The sequence below is a fragment of the Heteronotia binoei genome, chromosome 2 (assembly GCF_032191835.1).
Source record: "Heteronotia binoei isolate CCM8104 ecotype False Entrance Well chromosome 2, APGP_CSIRO_Hbin_v1, whole genome shotgun sequence".
Classification (NCBI taxonomy): Eukaryota; Metazoa; Chordata; class Lepidosauria; order Squamata; family Gekkonidae; genus Heteronotia; species Heteronotia binoei.
The window spans coordinates 199,942,999-199,968,861 of record NC_083224.1 but is presented as its reverse complement, the minus strand read 5'-3'; the positions used below and the strand labels follow the sequence as shown (position 1 = coordinate 199,968,861).

General features: G+C 48.6%; 1 protein-coding gene across 1 annotated transcript in view; it reads left to right on the top strand.

Moving 5' to 3' along the window:
* The window catches only part of LOC132567469 (phospholipid-transporting ATPase ABCA1-like), a 202,319-nt gene that overhangs the window by 165,002 nt on the left and 11,454 nt on the right, over positions 1–25,863 (top strand). The window contains exons 45-50 of the mRNA XM_060233145.1: positions 1,033–1,104; positions 6,780–6,886; positions 14,045–14,186; positions 16,199–16,333; positions 16,443–16,546; positions 17,954–18,046. Of these exons, the coding sequence (XP_060089128.1) occupies positions 1,033–1,104; positions 6,780–6,886; positions 14,045–14,186; positions 16,199–16,333; positions 16,443–16,546; positions 17,954–18,046 (653 nt within the window). The remainder of the gene's footprint in view (positions 1–1,032; positions 1,105–6,779; positions 6,887–14,044; positions 14,187–16,198; positions 16,334–16,442; positions 16,547–17,953; positions 18,047–25,863) is intronic.

The window sequence follows — 25,863 nt, the reverse complement described above, 5'->3', positions numbered from 1 at the left end:
TGAGATCTCACGAGATCGGGCTAGCCAGGCCCATCCAGGTCAAGACAGGCGCTGTTTGTAAAAGGTAAAGGTGGTCCCCCGTGCAAGCGCCAGTCGTTTCCGACTCTGGGGTGACGTTGCTTTCACAAGGTTTTCACGGCAGACTTTACGGGGTGGTTTGCCATTGCCTTCCCCAGTCATCTACACTTTCCCCCCAGCAAGCTGGGGACTCATTTCACCGACCTCGGAAGGATGGAAGGCTGAGTCAACCTGGAGCCGGCTCCCTGAACCCAACTTCCGCCGGGATCGAACTCAGGTTGTGAGCAGAGCTTTGGACTGCAGTACTGCAGCTTTACCGCTCTGCGCCACAGGGCTCTTATATGGTGCTGTTTAGGGTTCCATAAGACAGGGGGTCAACAGAAATAATTTTACCACCACCACCACCACCCAGCTTAAAAAATCTGTCATGCTTTTACTTCTCCTCCTCCACATACACACTCTCCTCCTCCATTTTATCCTCACAGCCATTCTGGGAAGCTGTTAAGATGAAAGTTTAATGCCCCAGCTGGGGTTGGTGCCCAGGTTTCTGCAGCCCAACGTCTAACCCCCCTCCCCCCCTGGGACACTGTGGCTTTTGGAACGTGCTGCAGTGTTGAGTTCAAGGCCAAAGCTATGGAGATGCCAGTCTCAGTGGTTTGGCAGGTATCAGAAATGCTTGCCACAGTGGTCTCATTTGTCTGTTCTGCTTGGCAGGCTTTAATCCAGGACTTTAAATTGGGGAAGGGGCATGGGTCAGTGGTAAAGCATCTGCTTGACATGCAAAAAGTGTGGGTTCTGGCACAAGCCTCTCTAGGTAGAACGACCGGGTCGGAGGTGCCATGAAAGCCCTGAGATTTTGCAGAGCAGCTGCCAGTCCACGTGGGCAATGCTCACCTGGAGGACCAGTGGTGTGGTTCAGTAGAAAGCAGCTTCATCCCTTCAAGCGCTCCCAAAAGGAATGGAGCAAAGGGGGAGGGGTGTTGGTCTCCAATTGATCAGTTATCCTGTCTCCAGGTTTACAGGGCTCGCAGCGTTTTAAAAAAACCAGCCGTGGATCGCCTGTGTGTGGGAATCCCTCCAGGAGAGGTAAGCTACCTGCCTTGCCCCAAAAGAGCTCCGGAATTATTAGGAAGGGAACTGAAAACAAATCAGCCAGTATGATGTAGAGTCAGTTTGATGTAGTGGTTAAGTGTGTGGACTCTTATCTGGGAGAACCGGGTTTGATTCCCCACTCCTCCACTTGCACCTGCTAGCATGGCCTTGGGTCAGCCATAGCTCTGGCAGAGATTGTCCTTGAAAGGGCAGCTGCTGTGAGAGCCCTCTCCAGCCCCACCCACCTCACAGGGTGTCTGTTGTGGGGGAGGAAGGTAAAGGAGATTGTGAGCCGCTTTGAGACTCTGTCCTTGAAAGGGCAGCTGTTGTGAGAGCCCTCTCAGCCCCACCCACTTCACAGGGTATTTGTTGTGGGGGAGGAAGGTAAAGGAGATTGTGAGCCGCTCTGAGACTCTTCGGAGTGGAGGGCGGGATATAAATCCAATAACTACTTCTTCTTCTTCTTCTTCTTCTTCTTCTTCTTCTTCTTCTTCTTCTTCTTCTTCTTCTTCTTCTTCTTCTTCTTCTTCTTCTTCTTCTTCTTCTTCTTCTTCTTCTTCTTCTTCTTCTTCATAATGCCCCTGTATAAATCGATGGTGCGGTCTCATTTGGAATACTGTGTACAATTCTGGTCACCGCACCTCAAAAAGGATATTATAGCATTGGAAAAAGTGCAGAAAAGGGCAATTAGAATGATTAAAGGTTTGGAACACTTTCCCTATGAAGAAAGGTTAAAACGCTTGGGGCTCTTTAGCTTGGAGAAATGTTCTGTGGGGTGACATGATAGAGGTTTACGAGATTATGCATGGGATGGAAAAAGTAGAGAAAGAAGTACTTTTCTCCCTTTCTCACAATACAAGAACTCATGGGCATGCAATGAAATTGCTGAGCAGACAGGTTAAAACAGATAAAAGGAAGTCCTTCACCCAAAGGGTGATTAACATGTGGAATTCACTGCCACAGGAGGTGGTGGAAGCTTCAAGAGGGGATTGGATAAAAATATGGAGGGGATTGGATAAAAATATGGAGCAGAGGTCCATCAGTGGCTATTAGCCACAGTATATATATGTGTGTGTGTGTGTATACACACGCACATATATTGGCCACTGTGTGACACAGAGTGTTGGACTGGATGGGCCATTGGCCTGATCCAACAGGGCTTCTCTTATGTTCTTATGTGACACAGAGTGTTGGACTGGATGGGCCATTGGCCTGATCCAACAGGGCTTCTCTTATGTTCTTATGTGACACAGAGTGTTGGACTGGAGGGGCCATTGGCCTGATCCAACATGGCTTCTCTTATGTTCTTATGTGACACAGAGTGTTGGACTGGAGGGGCCATTGGCCTGATCCAACATGGCTTCTCTTATGTTCTTATGTGACCCAGAGTGTTGGACTGGATGGGCCATCGGCCTGATCCAACATGGCTTCTCATGTTCTTATGTGACACAGAGTGTTGGACTGGAGGGGCCACTGGCCTGATCCAAAATGGCTTCTCTTATGTTCTTATGTGACACAGAGTGTTGGACTGGATGGGCCATTGGCCTGATCCAACAGGGCTTCTCAGGTTCTTATGTGACACAGAGTGTTGGACTGGAGGGGCCACTGGCCTGATCCAAAATGGCTTCTCTTATGTTCTTATGTGACACAGAGTGTTGGACTGGATGGGCCATTGGCCTGATCCAACAGGGCTTCTCTTATGTTTTTATGTGACACAGAGTGTTGGACTGGATGGGCCATTGGCCTGATCCAACATGGCTTCTCATGTTCTTATGTGACACAGAGTGTTGGACTGGATGGGCCATTGGCCTGATCCAACATGGCTTCTCTTATGTTCTTATGTGACACAGAGTGTTGGACTGGAGGGGCCACTGGCCTGATCCAAAATGGCTTCTCTTATGTTCTTATGTGACACAGAGTGTTGGACTGGATGGGCCATTGGCCTGATCCAACATGGCTTCTCTTATGTTCTTATGTGACACAGAGTGTTGGACTGGATGGGCCATTGGCCTGATCCAACATGGCTTCTCATGTTCTTATGTGACACAGAGTGTTGGACTGGATGGGCCATTGGCCTGATCCAACATGGCTTCTAATGTTCTTATGTGACACAGAGTGTTGGACTGGATGGGCCACTGGCCTGATCCAAAATGGCTTCTCTTATGCTCTTATGTGACACAGAGTGTTGGACTGGATGGGCCATTGGCCTGATCCAACATGGCTTCTCATGTTCTTATGTGACACAGAGTGTTGGACTGGATGGGCCATTGGCCTGATCCAACATGGCTTCTCATGTTCTTATGTGACACAGAGTGTTGGACTGGAGGGGCCACTGGCCTGATCCAAAATGGCTTCTCTTATGTTCTTATGTGACACAGAGTGTTGGACTGGAGGGGCCACTGCCCTGATCCAAAATGGCTTCTCTTATGTTCTTATGTGACACAGAGTGTTGGACTGGATGGGCCATTGGCCTGATCCAACATGGCTTCTCATGTTCTTATGTGACACTGAGCGTTGGACTTGATGGGCCACTGGCCTGATCCAACATGGCTTCTCATGTTCTTATGTGACACAGAGTGTTGGACTGGATGGGCCATTGGCCTGATCCAACATGGCTTCTCATGTTCTTATGTGACACAGAGTGTTGGACTGGAGGGGCCATTGGCCTGATCCAACATGGCTTCTCATGTTCTTATGTGACACAGAGTGTTGGACTGGAGGGGCCATTGGCCTGATCCAACATGGCTTCTCATGTTCTTATGTGACACAGAGTGTTGGACTGGAGGGGCCATTGGCCTGATCCAACATGGCTTCTCATGTTCTTATGTGACACAGAGTGTTGGACTGGAGGGGCCACTGGCCTGATCCAACATGACTTCTCTTATGTGACACAGAGTGTTGGACTGGAGGGGCCACTGGCCTGATCCAACAGGGCTTCTCTTATGTTCTTATGTGACACAAAGTGTTGGACTGGATGGGCCACTGGCCTGATCCAACAGGGCTTCTCTTATGTTCTTATGTGACACAAAGTGTTGGACTGGATGGGCCACTGGCCTGATCCAACAGGGCTTCTCTTATGTTCTTATGTGACACAGAGTGTTGGACTGGATGGGCCATTGGCCTGATCCAACAAGGCTTCTCTTATGTTCTTATGCTGGTTCAAACCAAGGAGGGTCTATCTCTTTTCAACAAGTGGAAAGCCCAGAAACACACATGCTGGGTCAGAAGTCTTTCCCCTGTCGTTTGACCCCCATACTCAGAGGGTGACTGCTTCTGAATATGGACGCTGTGTTTCGCTACTTCCAGGAATGGTATTGATAGACCTACAGGAAGGCCTTCTTTACCCAATGAGGGATTAACATGAGGAATTCACTGCCACAGGAAGTGGTGATAACTACAAGCATAGCCACCTTCAAGAGGGGATTGGATAAACGTATAGAGTAGAGGTCCATTAGTGGCTATGAGCCACAAGGTATAGATGGAACACTCTGTCTGGGATGGTGATGCTCTGTGTTCTTGGTGCTTGAGGGGTGACAGCGGGAAGGCTTCTGGAGTTCTGGCCCCACTGGTGGTCCTCCTGATGGCACCTGGTTTTTTGGCCACTGTGTAACCCAGAGTGTTTGACGGAATGGGCCACTGGAGCACAATAACCAAGTGCCGTTCGGGGTTGCAATTTTTCTTGCAGTGGATTGTGGGAAAGAGATGCCTGCCCTGCAAAAACTAGCATGGAAGCCGCTGGAATTGCTTAGGTGCTGTCACAACTTCTCTTTTTAATTTGTGTAGTGCTGCCCCCGGGAATTTTTCCCCAAACACTTCATTTAATGTTCCCAACTCGATTTGTGCTCAAGCTGTAAGGCTTCTTCGTTGGACTATGTAGCCCTATGTAGGCTATGATTTTAAAATCATACGACTCCAGGTTAATATAAAACAAAACAAAACTTTATTTTGGACTTTATTTGTATAATAATCGTATTGGTTTCAGGATGTTTATAGCTTAATTGTTCAGCGAATAATAATAACTTCTGACTGAAGTGTCATTCTTTCACCTCACACACTCCTCACTCTCAAATCCTCCTTTCTCTTTCTAACCCAACTTTCTAACCCAACTTTCTAACCCAGCTTCTGTATCTCACAGTCCTATAATATTCTGACAACATTAGATTTTGGCTCTCTATGTAGCCCTAATATGCCTTCTAAGTCAGGGATCCCCAACCCCCGGGTCGTGGACCAGTACTGGTCCATAGCCTGCTGGCAACTGGCCATGAGTTGTATAATTGTTTCATTATATATTACAATGTAATAATAAGAATAAGACTTTGGATTAATAACCTGCCCTCCACTTCAAATTTTAGAGTCTCAGAGCGGTCCACAATCTCCTTTACCTTCCTCTCCCACAACAGACACTCTGTAAGGTGGATGGGGCTGAGAGAGCTCTCCCAGAAGCTGCCTTTTCAAGGACAGCTCTGTGAGAGCTATGGCTGACCCCAGGCCATTCCAGCAGCTCCAAGTGGAGGAGTGGGGAATCACACCCGGTTCTCCCAGATAAGAGTCTGCACACTTAACCACTACACCAAACTAATAGAAATAAATAATAATAATAATAATAAATTTTATTTATATCCCGCCCTCCCCACCTCGGCAGGCTCAGGGCGGCTAACAGCATTTTAGGGCGGCTAACAGCATTTTAAGGGCAGCTAACAGCATTTTAGCGTAAAATGCACAATTGTATCATCCCGAAACCATCATTCCCTCCCACCCCCCACCCCCCCCCGTCCGTGGAAAAATTGTCTTCCACAAAACCAGTCCCTGGTGCCAAAAAGGTTGGGGACCACTGCTCTAAGTAGTCCTATTTGTCTTCTTTAAAACCTTAATGCCTTTCATAGCACTATATGGGATTCTAAATCAGAGGACTGCTTCTCAGACTCTGCAGACTGCTGACTGACACAACTGGCAGTTAACTGCTGTCCCTCTGCTGAGAGTTCACTGCTGGCTGACTTCGCTCTCTCTCTGACCAATTTCGCACTAGGGCTTGTTCTGAGTGGAGAGCCCTTTTGATCCCGGTGCTTCTCTCTGTTTTCGCACAAGTTGTCCTGGAGGAGCGAGTTGGTGTGCAGTTCTCCCGCGGCAAGCAGAAACTGCTTGGAAGAGGATCTTGCTTGCTGTGGAAGAACACTGCGCCAACTCGCAGCTCCGGGGGCAACTTGTGCGAAAATGGAGAGAAGCCCCGGGAGCAAAAGGGCTATCCATCCAGAACACGCCTAGTTAGAAATTGGTTTCTCCCTCTCCACACATACATACTTAGCTCTACCCACACCCTCTCAGTCATCAACCAGTCACCTCATTCACTCATTCCTCCTCTTCCACCTCCCTTTCTCTACTGCAACTTGACAAAAATTAAAGAAATACAAAAATATAAATTCAAATCATTGCAGGTGCATCTGACAAAATGGGCTGTGGCCTGTGGAACTTTCTGCCACAAGACTTTTGCCAGTCTTTAAGGTGCCCCTCTGCATGAGTGGAACAAGAGGCAGGAGTCCCATCTGGTCCGTCCCATTGTTCTCCAAGAAATCCAATGGGATGGTGGTGCGATGTCCGGAGGGGGAGGCCAAGAGTGTGGTGGTGGGGCAGTTCACCTTCAAACTTGTAGCTCTTCGATTCCTTCTCTGCAGTGCTTTGGCCTTCTGGGTGTGAACGGTGCCGGAAAGACAACAACTTTCAAAATGTTGACCGGGGACGTAGACGTGACTATGGGAGATGCATTTTTGAAAGGATATAGGTAAGTGGAGTTCCTGGCATGTGTATAGAATGGAATAGATCTGGAAGATTGTGTTTCGGAATGGTTTCCTTTTTTATTTTTTTTCAAAAAACACCTTCCCTGCAAAAAGAAATCCAGCACCACAAGCAAAGGAGAAGGAAGAAGGGAGATCTTTCCCCCTTGGTGTGCTAGTTTTCTCTTTTGCAAGAAGCAAAGAGACATTCAAAGCAGGATTCAAGGCACTGCCACCCAGAGTGGTACCGCCTCTTACAGCCTCAGCTCATGACCATCCTGTTCTCCTGCATGTAGGAACCGGGAGTAAGCCCAGTTGGCTTATGAGCTGTGGCTCAGTGGGAGGGGCTGTGGCTGAGTGGTAGAGGACCTGCGAGGCATGCAGAAGGTCCCCGGATCAATCCCAGGTGTCTCCAGGACCAGGCAGTAAGAGATATGAAGGACCTCTGCCTGAGACCCTGTTTCTGTATTCCAGGACTGTATTCAGCCTGCATGGTGTAGTGGTTAAGCGTGCGGACTCTTATCTGGGAGAACCAGGTTTGATTCGCCACTCCTCCACTTGCAGCTGCTGGAATGGCCTTGGGTCAGCCATCGCTCTGGCAGAGATTGTCCTTGAAAGGGCAGCTTCTGTGGGAGCTCTCTCAGCCCCACCCACCTCACAGGGTGTCTCTTGTGGGGGGGAGATAAAGGAGATTGTGAGCCGCTCTGAGATTCGGAGCGGAGGGCAGGATATAAATCCAATAGCTTCTTCTTCTTCTGCATTCCTTTTTGAAACAGCAGGCGACTGGGGAATTCTGATGGAGAGTTATGGCCACAACCACAAAACGGCTGCCACTGCATAGTGGCCAGCTGTGGGTTGGGGAATTAGGCAGCAGACTCTTGGTAGGGTGGAGTTGGGGAGGGGAGAGAGCTCAGTAAGGTTCATTTGCCATAAAGTCGCCCCTCTGAAGCTGCCATTTTCTCTAAGGGAACGGATCTCTACAGTCTGGAGATCAGTTATAATTTTGGTGGGATTTAGGGTTGCCAAGTCCAATTCAAGAAATATCTGGGGACTTTGGGGGCGGAGCCAGGAACAAGGGTGTGACAAGCATAACTGAACTCCAAGGGAGTTCTGGCCATCACATTTAAAGGGACAGCACACTTTTTAAAATGTCTTCCTTCCATAGGAAATAATGAAGGATAGGGGCACCTTCTTTTGGGGCTCATGGAATTGGACCCCCTGGTCCAATCGTTTTGAAACTTGGTGGGTACTTTGGGGAGAGGCACTATATACTATACGGAAAATTTGGTGCCTCTACCTCAAAAAACAGCTCCCCCAGAGCCCCTGAAACCTCCAGATCAATTCCCCATTATACCCTATGAGAATTGATCTCCACATAGGGAATAATGAAGTACTGAGCAGACGTTTCCCTCCACCCCCCCACCACCCCCCGTTTTTGGTGACTCTGAAGTGAGGGATTGGCCTCTCTACTCACGAGTCGCTGCCAACTTCTTCCAAGTAACACAGACACACCATCCCAAGGGGAAGCCTTTCCAATCGGGGACTGAAGCCTCCGGAGGTGCGAAAGGCACATGGTCCTCTGGGGGCAGGGCTTCCCCCCTGCCGGCCAGCTGCTTGGGGGCGGGAAGGAGTCTGGGAAAGCGGAAGAACCCCCGCTGGGACCTGGGGATTGGCAAGCCTAGTGGGATTCTAGGCCCCACCAGGAGGTTGGCGCCCTGACTGCTTCAGGAAGTGACTCCAACCACAAAATGTCAGGGAGGGAGGTGATGCATAACTCTAACAGGGACTCTTCAGCATTTCAGCAGAAGCTCCGTTTAACGCTTTGGCGTCAGGAAGCAATTTTTCTCCAGGCCAGTTTGGCCAGGGGTCCTGGAGGTTTTTTGCCATCTTCTGGGCAAGGAACAGGGGGCACTGGGTGTGTATGTGTGAGAGGGAGGTCTTTGTGAATTTCCTGCATTATGCAAGGGACTGGACTAGCTGGCCCTGGAGGCCCCTTCCAACTCTACAATTCTAGGATACCTTTTAAAACGAACATGTTTTGTGTTAAAATATTTTTTTGCATACATGTGCCGTACCTTCAGTCACATGGTGAAGATCCTTGTGCTGTGGCGGCAGCTGTTCCCAAAGCAACGTCTTGAAGATCTGGAGACCAATCAGAACCCTCCCTGGGCAAAAGCCCCATCTATCCCCACCCACTTTCTACAAAATTTTGTGGGTGGCAAGAAAGATGTTGGCAGGTGCCCTGGTGCTTGTGGGCACCCTGCTCTGTTCTTCCTCCTTATTTACATCAATCCTCTTTGTGGATCATTTGTTCAAGAACCAGGGCCGGGGCGAGGGTTTTTGTTGCCCTAGGCAAGCTGCCCACTAGTATCCCCCCAAAAAAGAATTGTAGGAGAAATGAAGAAGCTTGAAACTATTTACGTTTTTAATATGCAGTTTTTTATTTTAAATTTAATTTTTTTTTCTTTTAGCCGTTTTAACCTGTCTGCTCAGCAATTTCATCGAATGCCCATGAGTTCTTGTATTGTGAGAAAGGGAGAAAAGTACTTCTTCCTCTACTTTCTCCATCCCATGCATTATCTTGTAAATCTCTATCATGTCACCCCGCAGTCGACGTTTCTCCAAGCTAAAGAGTCCCAAGCGTTTCAACCTTTCTTCATAGGGAAAGTGCTCCAGCCCTTTAATCATTCTAGTTGCCCTTTTCTGCACTTTCTCCAATGCTATAATATCCTTTTTGAGGTGCAGCGACCAGAACTGCACACAGTACTCCAAATGAGACCGCACCATCAATTTATACAGGGGCATTATGATACTGGCTGATTTGTTTTCAATTCCCTTCCTAATAATTCCCAGCATGGCGTTGGCCTTTTTTATTGCAAACGCACACTGTCTTGACATTTTCAGTGAGTTATCTACCACGACCCCAAGATCTCTCTCTTGGTCAGTCTCTGCCAGTTCACACCCCATCAACTTGTATTTGTAGCTGGGATTCTTGGCCCCAATGTGCATTACTTTGCACTTGGCCACATTGAACCGCATCTGCCACGTTGTAGCCTACTCACCCAGCCTCAGCAGATCCCTTTGGAGTTCCTCACAATCCTCTCTGGTTCTCACCACCCTGAACAATTTAGTGTCATCCGCAAACTTGGCCACTTCACTGCTCACTCCCAACTCTAAATCATTTATGAACAAGTTAAAGAGCATGGGACCCAGTACCGAGCCCAGCGGCACCCCACTGCTTACCGTCCTCCACAGTGAAGACTGCCCATTTATACTCACTCTCTGCTTCCTATTACTTAGCCAGTTTTTGATCCACAAGAGGACCTGTCCTTTTACTCCATGACTCTCAAGCTTTCTAAGGAGCCTTTGATGAGGAACTTTATGAAAAGCTTTCTGGAAGTCAAGGTAAACAACATCTATCGGGTCTCCTTTGCCCACATGTTTGTTCACCCCCTCAAAGAAATGTAACAGGTTAGTGAGGTAAGATCTTCCCTTAAAGAACCCATGCTGAGTCTTCCTCAATAACCCGTGTCCATCAATGTGCCTACTCATTCTGTCCTTGATACCAACTTTCCCGGTATTGAAGTCAGACTGACTGACCTGCAATTTCCCAGATCTCCTCTGGAACCCTTTTTAAAGATGGGGGTGACATTTGCTACCTTCCAGTCCTCAGGAACGGAGGCAGATTTCAATGAAAGATTACAGATTTTTGTTAGAAGATCCACAAGTTCAACTTTGAGTTCTGTCAGAACTCTCGGATGTATGCCATCTGGACCCGGTGATTTATTAGTTTTTAATTCGTCCATCAGTTGTAGGACCTCCTCTTTTGTCACCTCAATCTGACTCAGGTCTTTCAACACCCCTTCCAAAATTAGTGGTTCTGGGGCAGGCAAAAAGTTCTCATCTTCCACGGTGAAGACGGAGGCAAAAAATTCATTTAGCTTCTCAGCCATTTCCCTATCCTCCTTCAGTAATCCTTTTACCCCATGGTCATCCAAGGGCCCCACTGCCTCCCTGGCTGGTTTCCTACTTCTAATATATTTGAAGAAATTTTTTATTGTTGGTCTTTATGTTTTTTGCAATATGCTCCTCATAGTCCCTTTTTGCCTGCCTGATCACAGTCTTGCATTTGATTTGCCACAGCCTGTGTTCCCTTTTACTAATCTCACTTGGACTGGTTTTCCACCACTTAAAGGAGTCCTTCTTACCTTTTACAGCTTCCATTACTTTGTTTGTTAACCATGCAGGCCTTTTCTTATGCCTGTTTGTGCCTTTCCTAACTTGTGGTATGTATTTTATCTGAGCTTCTAGGATTATAGTTTTAAATAGTCTCCAAGCTTCCCCAAGGGTTTTGACCGTATTTACCTTTCCTTTCAGTTTCCTCCTCACATGCCTCCTCATCTCAATGAATTTACCCCTTTTAAAGTTAAATGTGGTTGTGGCGGTCTTTTTGGGCAACTCCCTATTTATACAAATGGTGAAATCAATAACATTATGGTCACTGCTCCCAAGCAGCGCAATCACTTTTACATCTCTCACCAAGTCTTGGGCAAATCCAGGATCGCCCCACCCCTGTAAGGTTCTGAGACCATCTGCTCCATAGCACAGTCATTGAGAGCATCAAGAAACTCAATCTCTTTCTCTCGACCAGAACACATATTGACCCAATCAATCTGCGGGTAGTTAAAATCACCTATTACGACACAGTTTTTACGTTTCGCCTCTATATTTAAGCCTTCCATCATATTATAATCATCCTCTATCTTTTGATTTGGTGGGCGATAACAAACTCCCATAGTTAAATTTCCTTTTGGGCCCTCTATTTCAACCCAAAGCATTTCTAAAAGGGAATCTAATTCTCTGACTTCAGTCTTACTGGACCGTATATCCTCTCTGACATACAGAGCCACCCCACCTCCAACCCTTCCTTCCCTATCCTTCCGATATAACATATCCAGGAATCACCGTGTCCCACTGATTCTCCTCATTCCACCAAGTTTCTGAAATTCCCACAATGTCTATGTTTTCTCCCAACACTAAACATTCCAATTCACCAATTTTACTTCAAACACTTCTAGCATTTGCATACAAACATCTATAATTTCCCAGGCAAGCTAGGCCCGCCACCTTCCTCCTGCCACCTCGAGACTCTGGCAGACAGTCCATACTGTTTGTCACCATCACAGTGGACAACTCTGATCCATTACCCGGTAGAAAAATAGCAGCCAACCCTTCATCTCTTTGAGATGAGTCCTCCCGAACCAGAGACATTTCATCTCCTGTCGGCTTTCCCCCAAGATTTAGTTTAAAAACTGCTCTGCCACCTTTTTGATTTTAAGCGCCAGCAGCCTGGTTCCATCCGGGAACAAGTGGAAACCGTCTCTTTTGTACAGCTCCCACTTGTTCCAGAAAGCATCCCAGTGCCTAACAAACTTAAACCCTTCCTCCTTACACCATCGTCTCATCCACACATTGAGACTTCTAATTTGTGCCTGTCTCTCCTGCCCTGCACGTGGAACAGGTAGCACTTCTGAGAAGGCTACCTTGGAGGTCCTGGCCTTAAGTCTCCCACCTAGCAGCCTAAATTTTTCCTCCAGGACCTCACAACTGCATTTCCCCACATCGTTGGTGCCAACATGCACCACGACCACAGGCTCCTCCCCAGCATTGTCTATCAGCCTATCTACTACACGCGTAACGTCCGCTACCTTTGCACCAGGCAGGCAAGTCACCATACGGTCAATACGCGGTTTTGCCACCCAGCTGTCTACTTGCCTAAGGATCGAATCACCAACTACCAAAAAAACCCCTCTCCCCCTGCCCAGGGATGGTTCCTTGGCGCGAAAGGATTCCCGCTCACCAACCGAAGAAGAGGTCCCTTCTGAGGGCACATTCCCCTTATCCTCAGCACGGTGCCCTGTTCCCTCTCGACCCTCACGCTCTCTGGCAGCAACGGGGCTGCTACATTCAGAGCGGGGCTCATCTAATACGCCCCCGAGAGTCTTCCCCAAGTGCCTAGCTGACCGTCTCTGCTTCTCCAGGGCAGTCACCTCGGCCTCAAGGGTACGAACTCGTTCCCTGAGAACCAGGAGCTCCTTGCATCGAGCACACACCCAAGACTTCTGTCCTTTGGGCAGATAGTCATACATGTGACGCTCAGTGCAAAACACTGGAAAGCCCCCACCCCCCTGCTGGCATTCTAACATATATATACAGTCCTCTTTAAATGCTGTTTGTTTAAGTGGCTCCCCTTTTGGAGGGTCAATTTACCTTATTGGGAGAACAAGGAAATCAGGGATCTGGGTTCCTGGTCCTTAGGGAGCCCCTAGGCGAAGAGCCACAGGCCAAGAGCCCTTTCGCTCTCTGGCAAGGTGCAGCTTAAAATGCAAAGAGGGTGGGGCAGAGGCACTCCTAAGCAATCAGAGCAAGATGCTCTGCTACTGGGCTGTGGCTCCCACCCCAGGGCTCTGTTAAAGTAGAGTAGGAAGGATGAGCGGCAGCAAACAACTTCAATAGGAGCCAGTTTCTAGAAGCTGTCATTGGCTCTTCTTCAGCTTTTACAATTTATCCCTGCCGGGCTCCGAGGACCACGGGTGCCATCCGCTTTTGCATTTCTGTAACAGACCTGGGTAACGCAAAACTGGCTGGGCAGTGCCTGTGCTCCGTGCAGCCTGCTTTCCATTGGGGAAGCACACATGCTGCGCGTGGAGAGAGGGGGTACCTGACCATGCCCCCAGGCAGCCCTGTAGCTAGGAGCCATGAGGGGAAGGGGCAATGGGGGGGGGCGCAGGGGGAGCGGGCCATTTAAATAATTCAGGAGGCTGGTGACTGCTCCTGCCGTGGGTCCCATGCTATTTGGACCCCACCAATCAGCTGGTTTGTGGGCCCTTTAAATGGCATGGGAGTGGCAGCGGCTGCTCCTAGGTGTCTCTCCCACCCAATTTAAATTGCACAGAAGAGAGGGGTAGCCTGGGGGTGAGGCCCCCCCCCAAAAAAAACTGTCAGGGGGCCAGGTCCCGTGGACCCCTGATTAGGTATGGGCCTGCTGCCAAGCCAGGTGGCACCTAGGCAGTCGCCTACTTGACCTACTCCCACGCACCGGCCATGTCAAGAACTCTCCTGCCTTGACTAATTTCTCTCTACCCCTCCCCCCTCCCATTGCACAGTGTGCTGAATGATTTGCAGTCTGTCCACGAAAACCTGGGCTACTGTCCCCAGTTTGATGCCATCAACGACTTTCTTACGGGTCGGGAGCACCTCCAGTTTTACTGCCGCCTACGTGGGATCCCAGAGAGTGCAATTCCCAGGGTAAGAGCAAGGTTTTCTATGTGGGGGCACCAAAGTCCAGTTGCAGTGAGGACCAGAAGGCACTCTGCACATTCTAAGGGTGGCCAGGTCCTCACCCTAGTGATCGGGTGAAAGAGATGAAGTATGCAAAACGGGGCCTTTTCAGTGGTGACTTGCTTCAAATTGTGGAACTCTTTGCCACAGGAAGTTCATCCTACTCCTTCGCTTCTGATCTTTCAGACTTCAGCTGAGATTATCTTGTTACTATGGGCAGTTTCAGTACTGCTCTTGGCTCTTTTTAGATGGCTGGTTATACGGGATGTTTTAATTTGGGTGATTTTTGTTCCTGGATCTCTGTTGCTGCAATTATTTGCCTTGTCATAAGAACATAAGAGAAGCCATGTTGGATCAGGCCAATGACCCATCCAGTCCAACAATCTGTGTCACACAGTGGCCAAAAAACCCAGGTGCCATCAGGAGGTCCACCAGTGGGGCCAGGACACTAGAAGCCCTCCCACTGTGCCCCCCTCAAGCCCCAAGAATACAGAGCATCACTGCCCCAGACATAAGAACATAAGAGAAGCCATGTTGGATCAGGCCAATGACCCATCCAGTCCAACAATCTGTGTCACACAGTGGCCAAAAAACCCAGGTGCCGTCAGGAGGTCCACCAGTGGGGCCAGGACACTAGAAGCCCTCCCACTGTGCCCCCCCTCAAGCCCCAAGAATACAGAGCATCACTGCCCCAGACATAAGAACATAAGAGAAGCCATGTTGGATCCGGCCAATGGCCCATCCAGTCCAACAATCTGCGTCACATAAGAACATAAGAGAAGCCCTGTTGGTTCAGGCCAATGGCCCATCCAGTCCAACAATCTGTGTCACACAGTGGCCAAAAAACCCAGGTGAATGATTTTGTTAAAGTTACTTTATTCACCCCAGAGGAGCTTTAGTTAGTATGCTGTCAAGAAAAAAAGAGGGACATCCTCTTACTTTTGCACACAAAAGGATGTTCAGAATAAAACCCCTTTTGTGTATCACATTCTTAGGTAGGTCATCTTGCATTCAGCCTTGGCTTCTTTTGGGGTAAATACAGTAATTGGTCACGTAGTGTAGCAGTTAGAGCCTTTGGACTAGGAACTGGTGGATGCGGATTCAAATCCCTCCGCTACCATGAAGTGCATCTGGTGACCTCAGGCCAGCCACCCGCTCCAAACCCAGCCTCACAAGGATGTTGTGAAATAGCAGTTTTCGAGTTAAATTCCTCCTGACATGTACAAGAGGAACCCCCACCCTCCTTACCCAGTTATGACATATTTTCTGCAAATTTGGCTGAAGTTACAGTCCAGCAGTCTGTCAAGAGGAGCATTTGCAAAAGCTGTGTTTATGGAATATGGCTCCTCCGTCAGTGGCTTAATGAAGCCTCCGCGTCCTGAAGTAGACTGCCTTGGAGGATCAGTTTGCTGGGGGCTTTGGCCTCTGCATCCTACCTTGTGACTGGTCCTGCAGGGCTTCTTGCTGTCAAGTGCGCTATTTTCTGTAACGTGATTTTCTTTCAGACACAAAGCAGGTCACCAGCTCTCTTCTCTCCCCCCTTATTTACAACCATTGGGCAAGTAATAAATCCATCTGGCCCAAGGATGTTTATGCTACAGCCTGGCTGGTAGTACTTGCAAGTTGCCTCTCCCACAGGTTCACACAGACAACTCTTATCTGCTTCCAGAATAGTTTGAGGATAGGAGATGTTTCTAATAGCCTAAATTCCTTAGTAATAAAATAGATAGTTGTTTAGCAACCTTTGAACCCGTGACTCAGTTATGCATCTGTATGGTAACCTTTGAAGATATCCTATATAGCAACTGTGTATACGTCATTACTCCCAAGGCTTGTGTCCTTGGTATAGCTCCTGAGTTTCTAACAATAAAACATCTTTAATTTAAAACAAAAGACTGCTTATTGAAAAATATCGATGTTTGACATTTGCATGTTCTCATGACCATGCTGTTTTCCTCGTCGCCCCCCCCCCGGTCCAGGTGGTTCAGTCAGGGATAGCCAGTCTTGGCCTAACGCAGTACGCAGACAGACCTGCTGGCCAGTACAGCGGCGGGAACAAACGCAAGCTGTCCACAGCCATCGCCCTCATTGGAGCACCGTCTGTCATCTTCCTGGTCAGTGACATCATTTGCAGGACAGAATTTGGGGAATGGCCTTCCTCTGGCTTAGAAGACCCCTCATAGACTGAATCTTCTCTTTCCACGGGGCGGGTTTTGCTTGCAGGATGAACCGACGACTGGGATGGACCCACGAGCCAAGCGTTCCCTGTGGAACTGCATCCTGGGCATGATTAAGGGCGGCAGATGTGTGGTGCTCACGTCGCACAGGTAAGCGCAGAACCCAATGGGCTCACCTGGACAGGGAGTGTGGCTCTCTCCGAGGCAACTTTAGTTTGTTAGCTATGTTGAGAGTTTCTCCCTGCGTAGTGTTGCGAGGCTGTCACCTGGACAAGTGGGAGATCCCTCTTCGATAAAAGACTGGGTCAGAAATGGTGATAGATGTGTGTCCCCGTCAGAGGTTATCCACACACCCACTGGTGTCAAGTCTGCTTCAACTCTGGTCAAGTCTGTGTTCCATCTTTGGTTCAAGGGGAAGCATTCTGGGTAAAAGCCACACTGTATGCCAATGCTGCTAGCTCGAACTCTCCTCTCCCCCCTCCCTTCCTTTGTTATGTAGCTTTGCTTTGAAATGGGAATATGTGAAAGAGATTGTGGTGCCTTCTCAGGCTGGGCACCGGGGGAGGTTTCTCGCCCAAGGCCAACAGGCCTGAGAACGAAATTGTAACATCAATGTGTGAATGTGCCCTGCATAGTACTCCCTCCCTAAAGAATCCCTTTGAAGTATACCTTATATGATTACACTTTGCTGTATGTTCCTTAGTCTTCCAATCTCTCCGAGCAGTCGAGAACAATGATATCAATAAACTAGAAACTTTTTTATCGAAAGGTCTCGTTATTGAATCAGCCGACTTGACAACTGGTTTGTTTTTCCAACAACTGAAGCCTTGATTGTGGCTGGATTAAAATTCTTATTGAGACATCTATCAACGTTTAAGATTTACATTGGCCACAGGACTGTCGGAGCGCACGAGCACTTTAATCCACCGCGAGAGGAGCGGCAGGATCGTCTCTCTAAATCTTTGAAAGTCTTCTGAAGCAACGATGTACTTTAGGACTTTAATGAATGGTTCACTGTAATTTATGAGTAGTGCTATTAACTGTATTGTTACGAATATGATCTTATAGATGCTGTAGAGATGAGCGTTTTGTAGAATTACTAAATTTCCCATGAAATTGTTTTGGTTGCTGCTTTTGGAATTCTGTTTAAAGCATTAGAAATTGTATTTATTGTTTTTCATGATTTCTCACCTGGAGATTGGCAACCCTAACTGGGACTCATCTCTAGTGTTTTCCTGGCGACTGATTCTGGGTGTTGCCTTCCAGGCCGTTGACTCAGGGTGCATTCACACGACACTAAATAATGCATTTTGCAACTGGATTTTTGCGGTGTAAGAGTAGCAAAAATCCAGTTGCAAAATGCATCACATAGTGTAGTGTGAATGCACCCTCCGTCTTTGCTACAGTCTATGCTACTTATCCCCCTGGCTCTTGTCTGGGAATTAGGTCCGAAGGAGATGGTTTGAAGAAAAAAAAAGGAAGGGATGGGGGGGATTAAAAGAGGTGAGCCGTGCCTGTCTTTAATTCCTTTCGGATCTCTTCCATTTCCTCTGGCAGCATGGAGGAATGCGAGGCGCTCTGTACCAGAATGGCCATCATGGTGAGCGGCTGTTTCCGATGCCTGGGGAGCGTGCAGCATCTGAAGAACAGGTATTTATTCTGTGGACTCATTTTTAATTCCTTTTTTACCCGCTCTTCCTTTCCTAAAGCAGCTCCCATCATTCTCCTGCCCTCCATTTTATCCTCACAACGACCCTGTGAGGACTATTAGGCTGTGATGCTGCAACTGGCCCAGGGTCACCCAGCGAGCTTCCATGGCATGAGAGGAGATTCAAATTTGGGTCTCTCAAACAGTAGTCTGCCTGTCTTAACCAATGCACCACACTGGCTCTGACGGGAAGTGCTTTGAGCTGACAGATGTGACTTTCTGAGAGCCCTTGAGTTTCTCTTTCTGATCACTTGTTCCGGGGTCACGCCGGTCTGTGATCCTCACAAGTGTCAAGTCGGCTGATTCAATAACGAGACCTTTTCGATAAAAAGTTTCTAGTTTATTGAAATCATTGTATCCAACAGCTAAAAGATTGAGAGACTGAGGAACATACAGTAAGGATAATCATATAAGGTATACTTCAAAGGAATTCTTTAGGGAGGGGGTACTATGCAGGGCACATTCACACATTGATGTTACAAATCGTTCTCAGGCCGGCTGGCCTTGGGCAAGGCGCCTCTCCCCCATTGCCCAGTCTGAGAAGGCACTATTATCTCTTTCTCATGCTTCCATTTCAGAGCAAACTACATAACAAAAGACAGGAAGGGGGGAGGAGGAAGAGTAGAGCTAGCAGCATTGGCATACAGTATGGCTTTTACCCAGAATGCTTTCCCCTGAACCAAAGATGACACACAGGCTTGACCAGAGTTGAAGCAGACTTGACAGCAAGGTTCAGTTACTGCCTTTTGGTTGTCAGCCTTCTTTCCAAAGAAGCTTGAGGTGGCTTCATGGTTGCCTGTCCTCCCTTGGTTCATAACAGTCCTGTGCGGGCCAAGCTAGACGTGGCATTACCCTTGTAGCCATCACAGTGCCGATGCCACCAAATAAAAATGTTGTAAGGACAGTGCTCCTGTGGTGCTTTTTCAAATGTCAAAACAACTGCGTGGGGCGGGACTGGCCGGCAGTTTGGGCAGTTGAAAAGGTGCGGGACTGTGCTCCTGACTGAATCAGAATTCGGACCTTGTGGCATTTTCAGATGACTTTAACTTCGCTGTGGAGTCCTAATGGTGGCCTCGTGGATTCTGTTCCAACTAGTTTGACCCTGAGGCCTGTTAAGTTGAGAGAGGAGGACTGAACCCTGGTCTCCTTGGGCTTAGACTGACACTTTAATGCAGGGCTCTCCAACCCTTTTCAGCCTGTGGGTACCTTTGGAATTTCGAGTGGGGAGTGGGGAAGAGGCAGGACAGGTGAGTGGAGGATGAGAAGGGATGGGGAGGAGGCAGGGTGGGTGGGAGGACAAAGGGAATCAGCAGGGAAGAGGGGGGAAGGGCAAGCAGAGGACGAGAAAGGACAGGGGGGAGGCAAGCCATGGAGAAGGGGGATGGGCGGAGGAAGAGGCAAACTAGCGATTTGTCTAGGGCATGGGGAGGGGGGAGGGCCGAATTTGGCACCCTCACCCTGCCGGTGCCCTAAGCCAGCCCTGGCCATAGCAGGCAGTGCCTGCCAAGTGGAGTACCTCCTTTCTCACACCTCCTGGGAAGAAGGAAGGCTTGAAGGAAGAGTGGAGCTACACACGGATTTTTTAAATTATTTATTTATTTATTTATTTATTACTTTACATTTATATCCCGCCCTCTCCGCAAGTGGACTCAGGGCGGCTTACAATATCATAAAAACAATCAATTCCATAAAACATATAAAACCATAATTCACTTATCAATTTAAAACTATTTGCGCTGTCTCAATCCAGTCTGGCGGTATTGGGTTCTGACTATGATCGCCAGCTTCTGTAGGATGTCCGGTGGCAGCCCATTTTCAGTCAACCAGAAAAGCCTGTTTAAACAGTTCGGTCTTACAGGCCCTGCGGAACGCCGACAAATCCCGCAGGGCCCTTATAGCTTCTGGGAGGGTGTTCCAAAGTTCTGGTGCTGCCACCGAGAAAGCCCTGGATCTTGTTGCACATAGCCTGGCTTCTTTTGGGCCAGGGGCAGACAGCAGATTTTTTGTCCCTGATCGCAGTGCTCTCTGGGGGATATATGGGGAAAGGCGGTCCCATAGATAGGCAGGTCCCTGACCATAAAGGGCTTTAAAGGTTAGTACCAACACCTTGAAGCGAACTCGGAACACAACAGGCAACCAGTGCAGCTCTCTCAGCACTGGCTGAATGTGCTCCCGTCGTAGCCCCATTAACAGCCGTGCCACAGCGTTCTGCACTAGTTGTAGTCTCCGGGTTAGCGTCAGGGGTAGCCCCATGTAGAGAGCATTACAGTGATCTATTCTTGAGGTGACCGTAGCATGGATTACCGTCGCTAGGTCGCTGCGCTCCAGGTAAGGGGCCAGCTGCCGTGCTTGTCGAAGATGGAAAAAGGCAGATCTAACAGTGGCTGCCACCTGAGCCTCCATTGTAAGGGAGGACTAAAGGAGCACGCCTAAGCTCTTGACCTTGGGGACCGGTATCAGTGTCACCCCATCAAGGGCCGGCAGCTGGATCTCTCTCCCCGGACCGCCCCGACCCAGGTAGAGAACCTCCGTCTTCGTTAAAAGCCCAGGTGGTTACCAGGCCTCCTATGAAAATGCTTTCATTTGAATGAAGGCAGCCGGTGGCAAGTTCTGCCTTACAATGGCACTGCCTACTTTCTGAAAAGCTTGGTAGGCACCCAGGGAAGTGGGTGCCATGGTGCCCACAGGCAGTGTTCCCTCTAAGCTGCGTTAGCGTGAGCTAGCTCACAGATTTTTAGCTTCCAGCTCACACATTTTTGTCTTAGCTCGGGAAGGATGACCTAGGGTTGCCAAGTCCAATTCAAGAAATATCTAGGGGTTTTGGGGGTGGAGCCAGGAAACTTTGGGGGTGGAGCCAGTAGATATTGGGGTGGAGCCAGGAACAAGGTTGTGACAAGCACAACTGAACTCCAAAGGGAGTTCCGGCCATCACATTTAAAGAGACTGCACACCTTTTAAATGCCTTCCTTCCATAGGAAATAATGAAGGATAGGGGCACCTTCTTTTGGGGCTCATAGAATTGGACCCCCCTGGTCCAATCCTTTTGAAACTTGGAGGGTGTCTTAAGGAGAGACATTGGATGCTATGCTTCAAATTTGGTGCCTCTACCAAGACACCCCCCCCCCACCCCAGATATCCGCAGGTTAATTCTCCATCACATAGAGTGCTCAGCAGACATTTCTATCCTCCCACCCGCTTTCTAATGACCCTGAAACAAGGGAAGGGCCTCCAAACCACGGGATCCCCTGCCCCCTCAGTGTAGAGCAAACAGGAAACCACAGTGTACAGTTTAGGTAAACTAGGAAAATAACACTGTGAAATTGCTTTGAAGCAAATGCACATAAACACTTTATATAGCCAATTCATTGGAACTAAACAAAGGCAATCATCGAACAAAAATCAAAACGGCTCAACAGAGCTCAAAGTTCAGCTATTATTTCTCTAGTTCAGAAGAAATTATCTCAATGCTCTGATTGATTGGTAATATATCCTGCTGTCTGTAAACTCCCTTGCTGAAAGACGCAGGAAGGCCATATATTCAAATAATGTAGAGGTAGCAGTCCTCCGTCCAACAGGTGCGGCTACACAAGTCCAAGGTTCTGTTCGTGTTTCATCTGCCACTTCCACTGGCCGCCTGTATTTTTATCAGGAACCCATGCTGAGGCAACAGCTCACTTGTATAGCTTACGTTCTTCTTTGCGGGAACGGTTCTCAGTGAGAATGGAGGACTTTTGTTTGATGATTGCCTTTGTTTAGTTCCAATTAATTGACTATATAAAGTGGTAATGTGCATTTGCTTCAAAACTCGTTAATTTCACAGTGTTATTTTCCTAGTTTACCCACCTGGGAATTGGCAGCCCTGGGATGACTTCAGAGCACACTAATTCATGCAGTGGCTCACAGCTTTAATGCCAGGAGCTCACAACGTAGAATTTTTTTGCTCACAAGACTCTGCAGCTTAGAGGGAACATTGCCCACAGGGACCACAGTTTTTGGAAGATGAGGCATCCAATGTTCCCTCTAAGCTGAGCTAGCTCACAGATGATTTTATAACTGAAATTGTATATGAATCTAAAACTGGAATTTATAATTGATTAATCTTCTTCGTGGTCTCTGTGCAGTCCCACACATGGGTTTTCCCGTCAGGACGAACCCTACCTCGGAGATTTTAAAAGCTAGCCTAGGCGTTATTTTTGGTGCGCACTCCCTTTCGCTCTGGGGAGCAGGCATCCACTGCGCATGCCTGGAGCGAGAGGGAGGCGCCCCACCCACTCAGTTTCTTTCCAACCGCCGCCCGGGATAGTCTTACCTCGCTGCGCTCCTCGTTTACCTCAAACGTCTAGCCTCCGTTTTTCTTCACTTTTCCTCTTCATTCTATTTCCCGCGCTATTTTTTCTTATATTCTTATACTCTCTAAAAAAAAAAAAAAAAAAAAAAGCATAAATATCTTCCCCGCTTTTACCTCAGACCTCCCTTCCCCCACCCCCCCCCGGGCGTATGGAAGGAAGAGACAGTAAAATAACCTTTAAAAGGTGTTCGCGTTGTAGGGCGAAAATCCCTACCTCAGACGGACATTCGCTTTGCCTATTCTGCTTGGGAGAAACCCATAAAGTGGACGCCTGTGCGCATTGCCTTCAATTCGGCAAACAGGCGCGCAAAAACAGAGCCGCTAGACTAAGAAGCCATCTTATGGAGTCTGTGCTTCACCCTGAAATGTCTCAATCTTCTTCTGTGAGTAAGTCGCCTCCCCTCCTGACTCCCCAAGGGGACGGCGCACGGTCGGCAGCTTCAGTGGCCATTGTTCCCAGCAAGCATAAGCCCGGCGATGCCGCGAAAGTCGGCGACGGCGCGAGAACGTCAGAGCTAACGGCCGCGTCTACTAAAACGAAAAGTGGGAAGCACACTAAGAAGCACAAGCACTCCGATCCGAAGGGCCAGAAGGATTCGAGGAAACCTACCGATCCGAAGGACCCGAAAAAATCTACCGACCCGAAGGACTCGAGAAAACCTACCGACTCAAACAAATCTTCGGAACAACAAACAGCCCACGAGCCTGACAGACAATGTGAGCCCTCCACACCTGGAACCGATACCCAGGAAGTGACCAACCCGATTACGGAATCACCGCATCAGCAGACGGAAGAGGTTATTCCGATTCCGTCCCGATCCCCTTCTCTACAAGGATCCATACCAGACCCTTCGCTGGAGAAGATCCGAGACCCGCTGCAGTGGACTCAACAGCACATCAACCCTAGATCGTTTCGCGATATGTCGAATCCCATCCAATACAGACATGACGCTTACAGGTACTTTGATACCCATCGGTTCCCAGCCAGGTCTCCCAGCATCGAGAGACATCGGTACCATCGTACGCGTTTCCCGGAGAGATCCCCTAGTAGGGGGAGGGACCGCTATCGCTACAACCCGAGGTCTCGGTCTCCATCTATGTCCCCGAGACGACGCCACTACGCTTCGAGGTCTCCATCAATGGATTCCCATGCTTGTTGCGGCTACCACCATTCTCGGTACCGTACCGATTACCACAGGAACCAATCCAAGGAAGTGACTCCTGTCCAACGGAGTAAGCAACTAACAAAACAGCCATCTCCGACTCCTTCCACTTCGACTTCTAAGCTTAAAGGCACGAGTCCAACCAGACCTAAAAGCACGACTCCAACCAGACCGGACCCACCGGCACCCGAACCTGACTCGGATGCCGAATCCGACGCACAATCATCGGACTCGATACAATCGATGTCCCCTGGATCCCCTGCCTCGGATATCGCCAAGCCCGCGGATTTGTCACCTTCCGAAGGGGCAAAGACATACTTGGACTTGATTGCCAACATGGCCTCTGCACTTAACGTTACCCTCACCTCAGATGCACCCAAGGTAACAGACGTGGTACACGACTTGGTGCACTCAGATTTACCTGCTGGGTCCTTTCTGCCGATGTTACCGGTACACCTAGAGGCCATCAAAGAAGCTTGGGACAACCCAGCATCTATTCCCCCGACTTCAAAACGAATTGAATCTCTTTACAGGATCCAAGCAATGGAGTCGAAATTTCTATTTAGCCATCCAGCCCCGAACTCTCTGATAGTTCATTCTTCTTCTAAATCGAAACAGACTCGTCACCCTGTACCTCCTGAGAAGGAGGGCAGGAAATTAGACACCCTGGGAAGGAAAATGTATTCAATTTCTACGGCAAATGCCAAAATCAACAATTATTTAGCATACTTCGCCGCGTATACCCACAATATCTCCTCCCAACTAAATACGCTCGTCTCTGCCTTACCTGAACCTTCCCAGAAACAAGCCTGCAAGCTGCTACAGGAGCTCAACAGGGTTTCAAAGCAACAGATAAATACTATCCGCCACTCTGTGGGGTGCACTTCAAAGGCGATGGCTGCCTCAATTGCCCTAAGACGACACGCTTGGCTTCGGTCCTCTTCGTTGCAGCCTGATCTTAAGTTTAAAATCGAAGACCTTCCCTTCGACGGCCAAGGTCTCTTTAATGCAACGACAGACGATATATTGACCACCGTGGACGACAGCCGCAAACGAGCAAAAAGGCTCGGAGTAGCGCAACAACAACAACAGCAGAGCTATAAGCCCAGACCATGGAAACCAATGCCGTTTAAACGTTCCAGATCTCCTCGACAATCTGAATACTGGAAACGTAGGGCTCCTCCTCCGAAGCAATCTTTTAACCAGAGACCGCAGAGACCACAACCACCTAAAAAGGCTGCGTCTTCATCAAAGCAGTCTCTTTGACTTCCTACCTTTACCAATTCAACACATTTCCAGACTTCTTCCATTTCACGAGAACTGGCAACAAATAACCACGGACAAATGGGTTTTAAACATCATTTTGAGAGGCTACTCGATAGAGTTTCAAACACCACCAACAAAACATCATTTTGTCTCAACTCCACCATCCCCTTCCCTTCAGGAAGAAATAGACATCTTAACTGCCAAAGCGGCTATAGAGCCTGTCCCAGACCAGTACCATCGGACCGGATTTTATTCCCGGTACTTTCTAGTTCCCAAAAGGGATGGGGGACAGCGTCCGATTCTGGATCTAAGAGCCCTAAACAAATTCATCCGTCACAGAAAATTCAGAATGATCACCTTACAATCGATTCTGCCCTTAATCCCCCGAAACTCTTGGATGGCACTGGTAGATTTACAGGACGCATACTTCCACCTGACAATACACCAATGCCACAGAAAGTTCCTGCGTTTCGCCGTGGGCAACAACCACTACCAGTTCCGAGCCCTACCCTTCGGACTCTCCACAGCACCACGGACATTCACGAAATGTATGGCGGTAATTGCGGCATACCTCAGACAACGCGGAATTGCAACCTACCCATACATAGACGATTGGCTCCTCGTGGGAGCTTCAAAGGCACAGTTGATGAAGGACATTTCTATGACACTTGCGCTCTTAGCAGAACTGGGCCTCCAGGTCAATCATCAAAAGTCACACCTGACCCCAACTCAAGACATCCATTTTATAGGGGCTCGCTTGTGCACCACGGACCACAAGGCATACCTTCCTGTAGACAGGATATCTTCCATTCAGACACTGGCCACACAAATAATACAACAACCCAAACAAACGGCCTTCAACATTCAGCGCATGTTAGGACTTATGGCAGCGACGACTGCAGTTTTAACACACGCGAGACTACGCATGCGAACCCTGCAAATCTGGTTCGTCCGTGCGTTTCGGCCCCAACGCCAGTCTCAA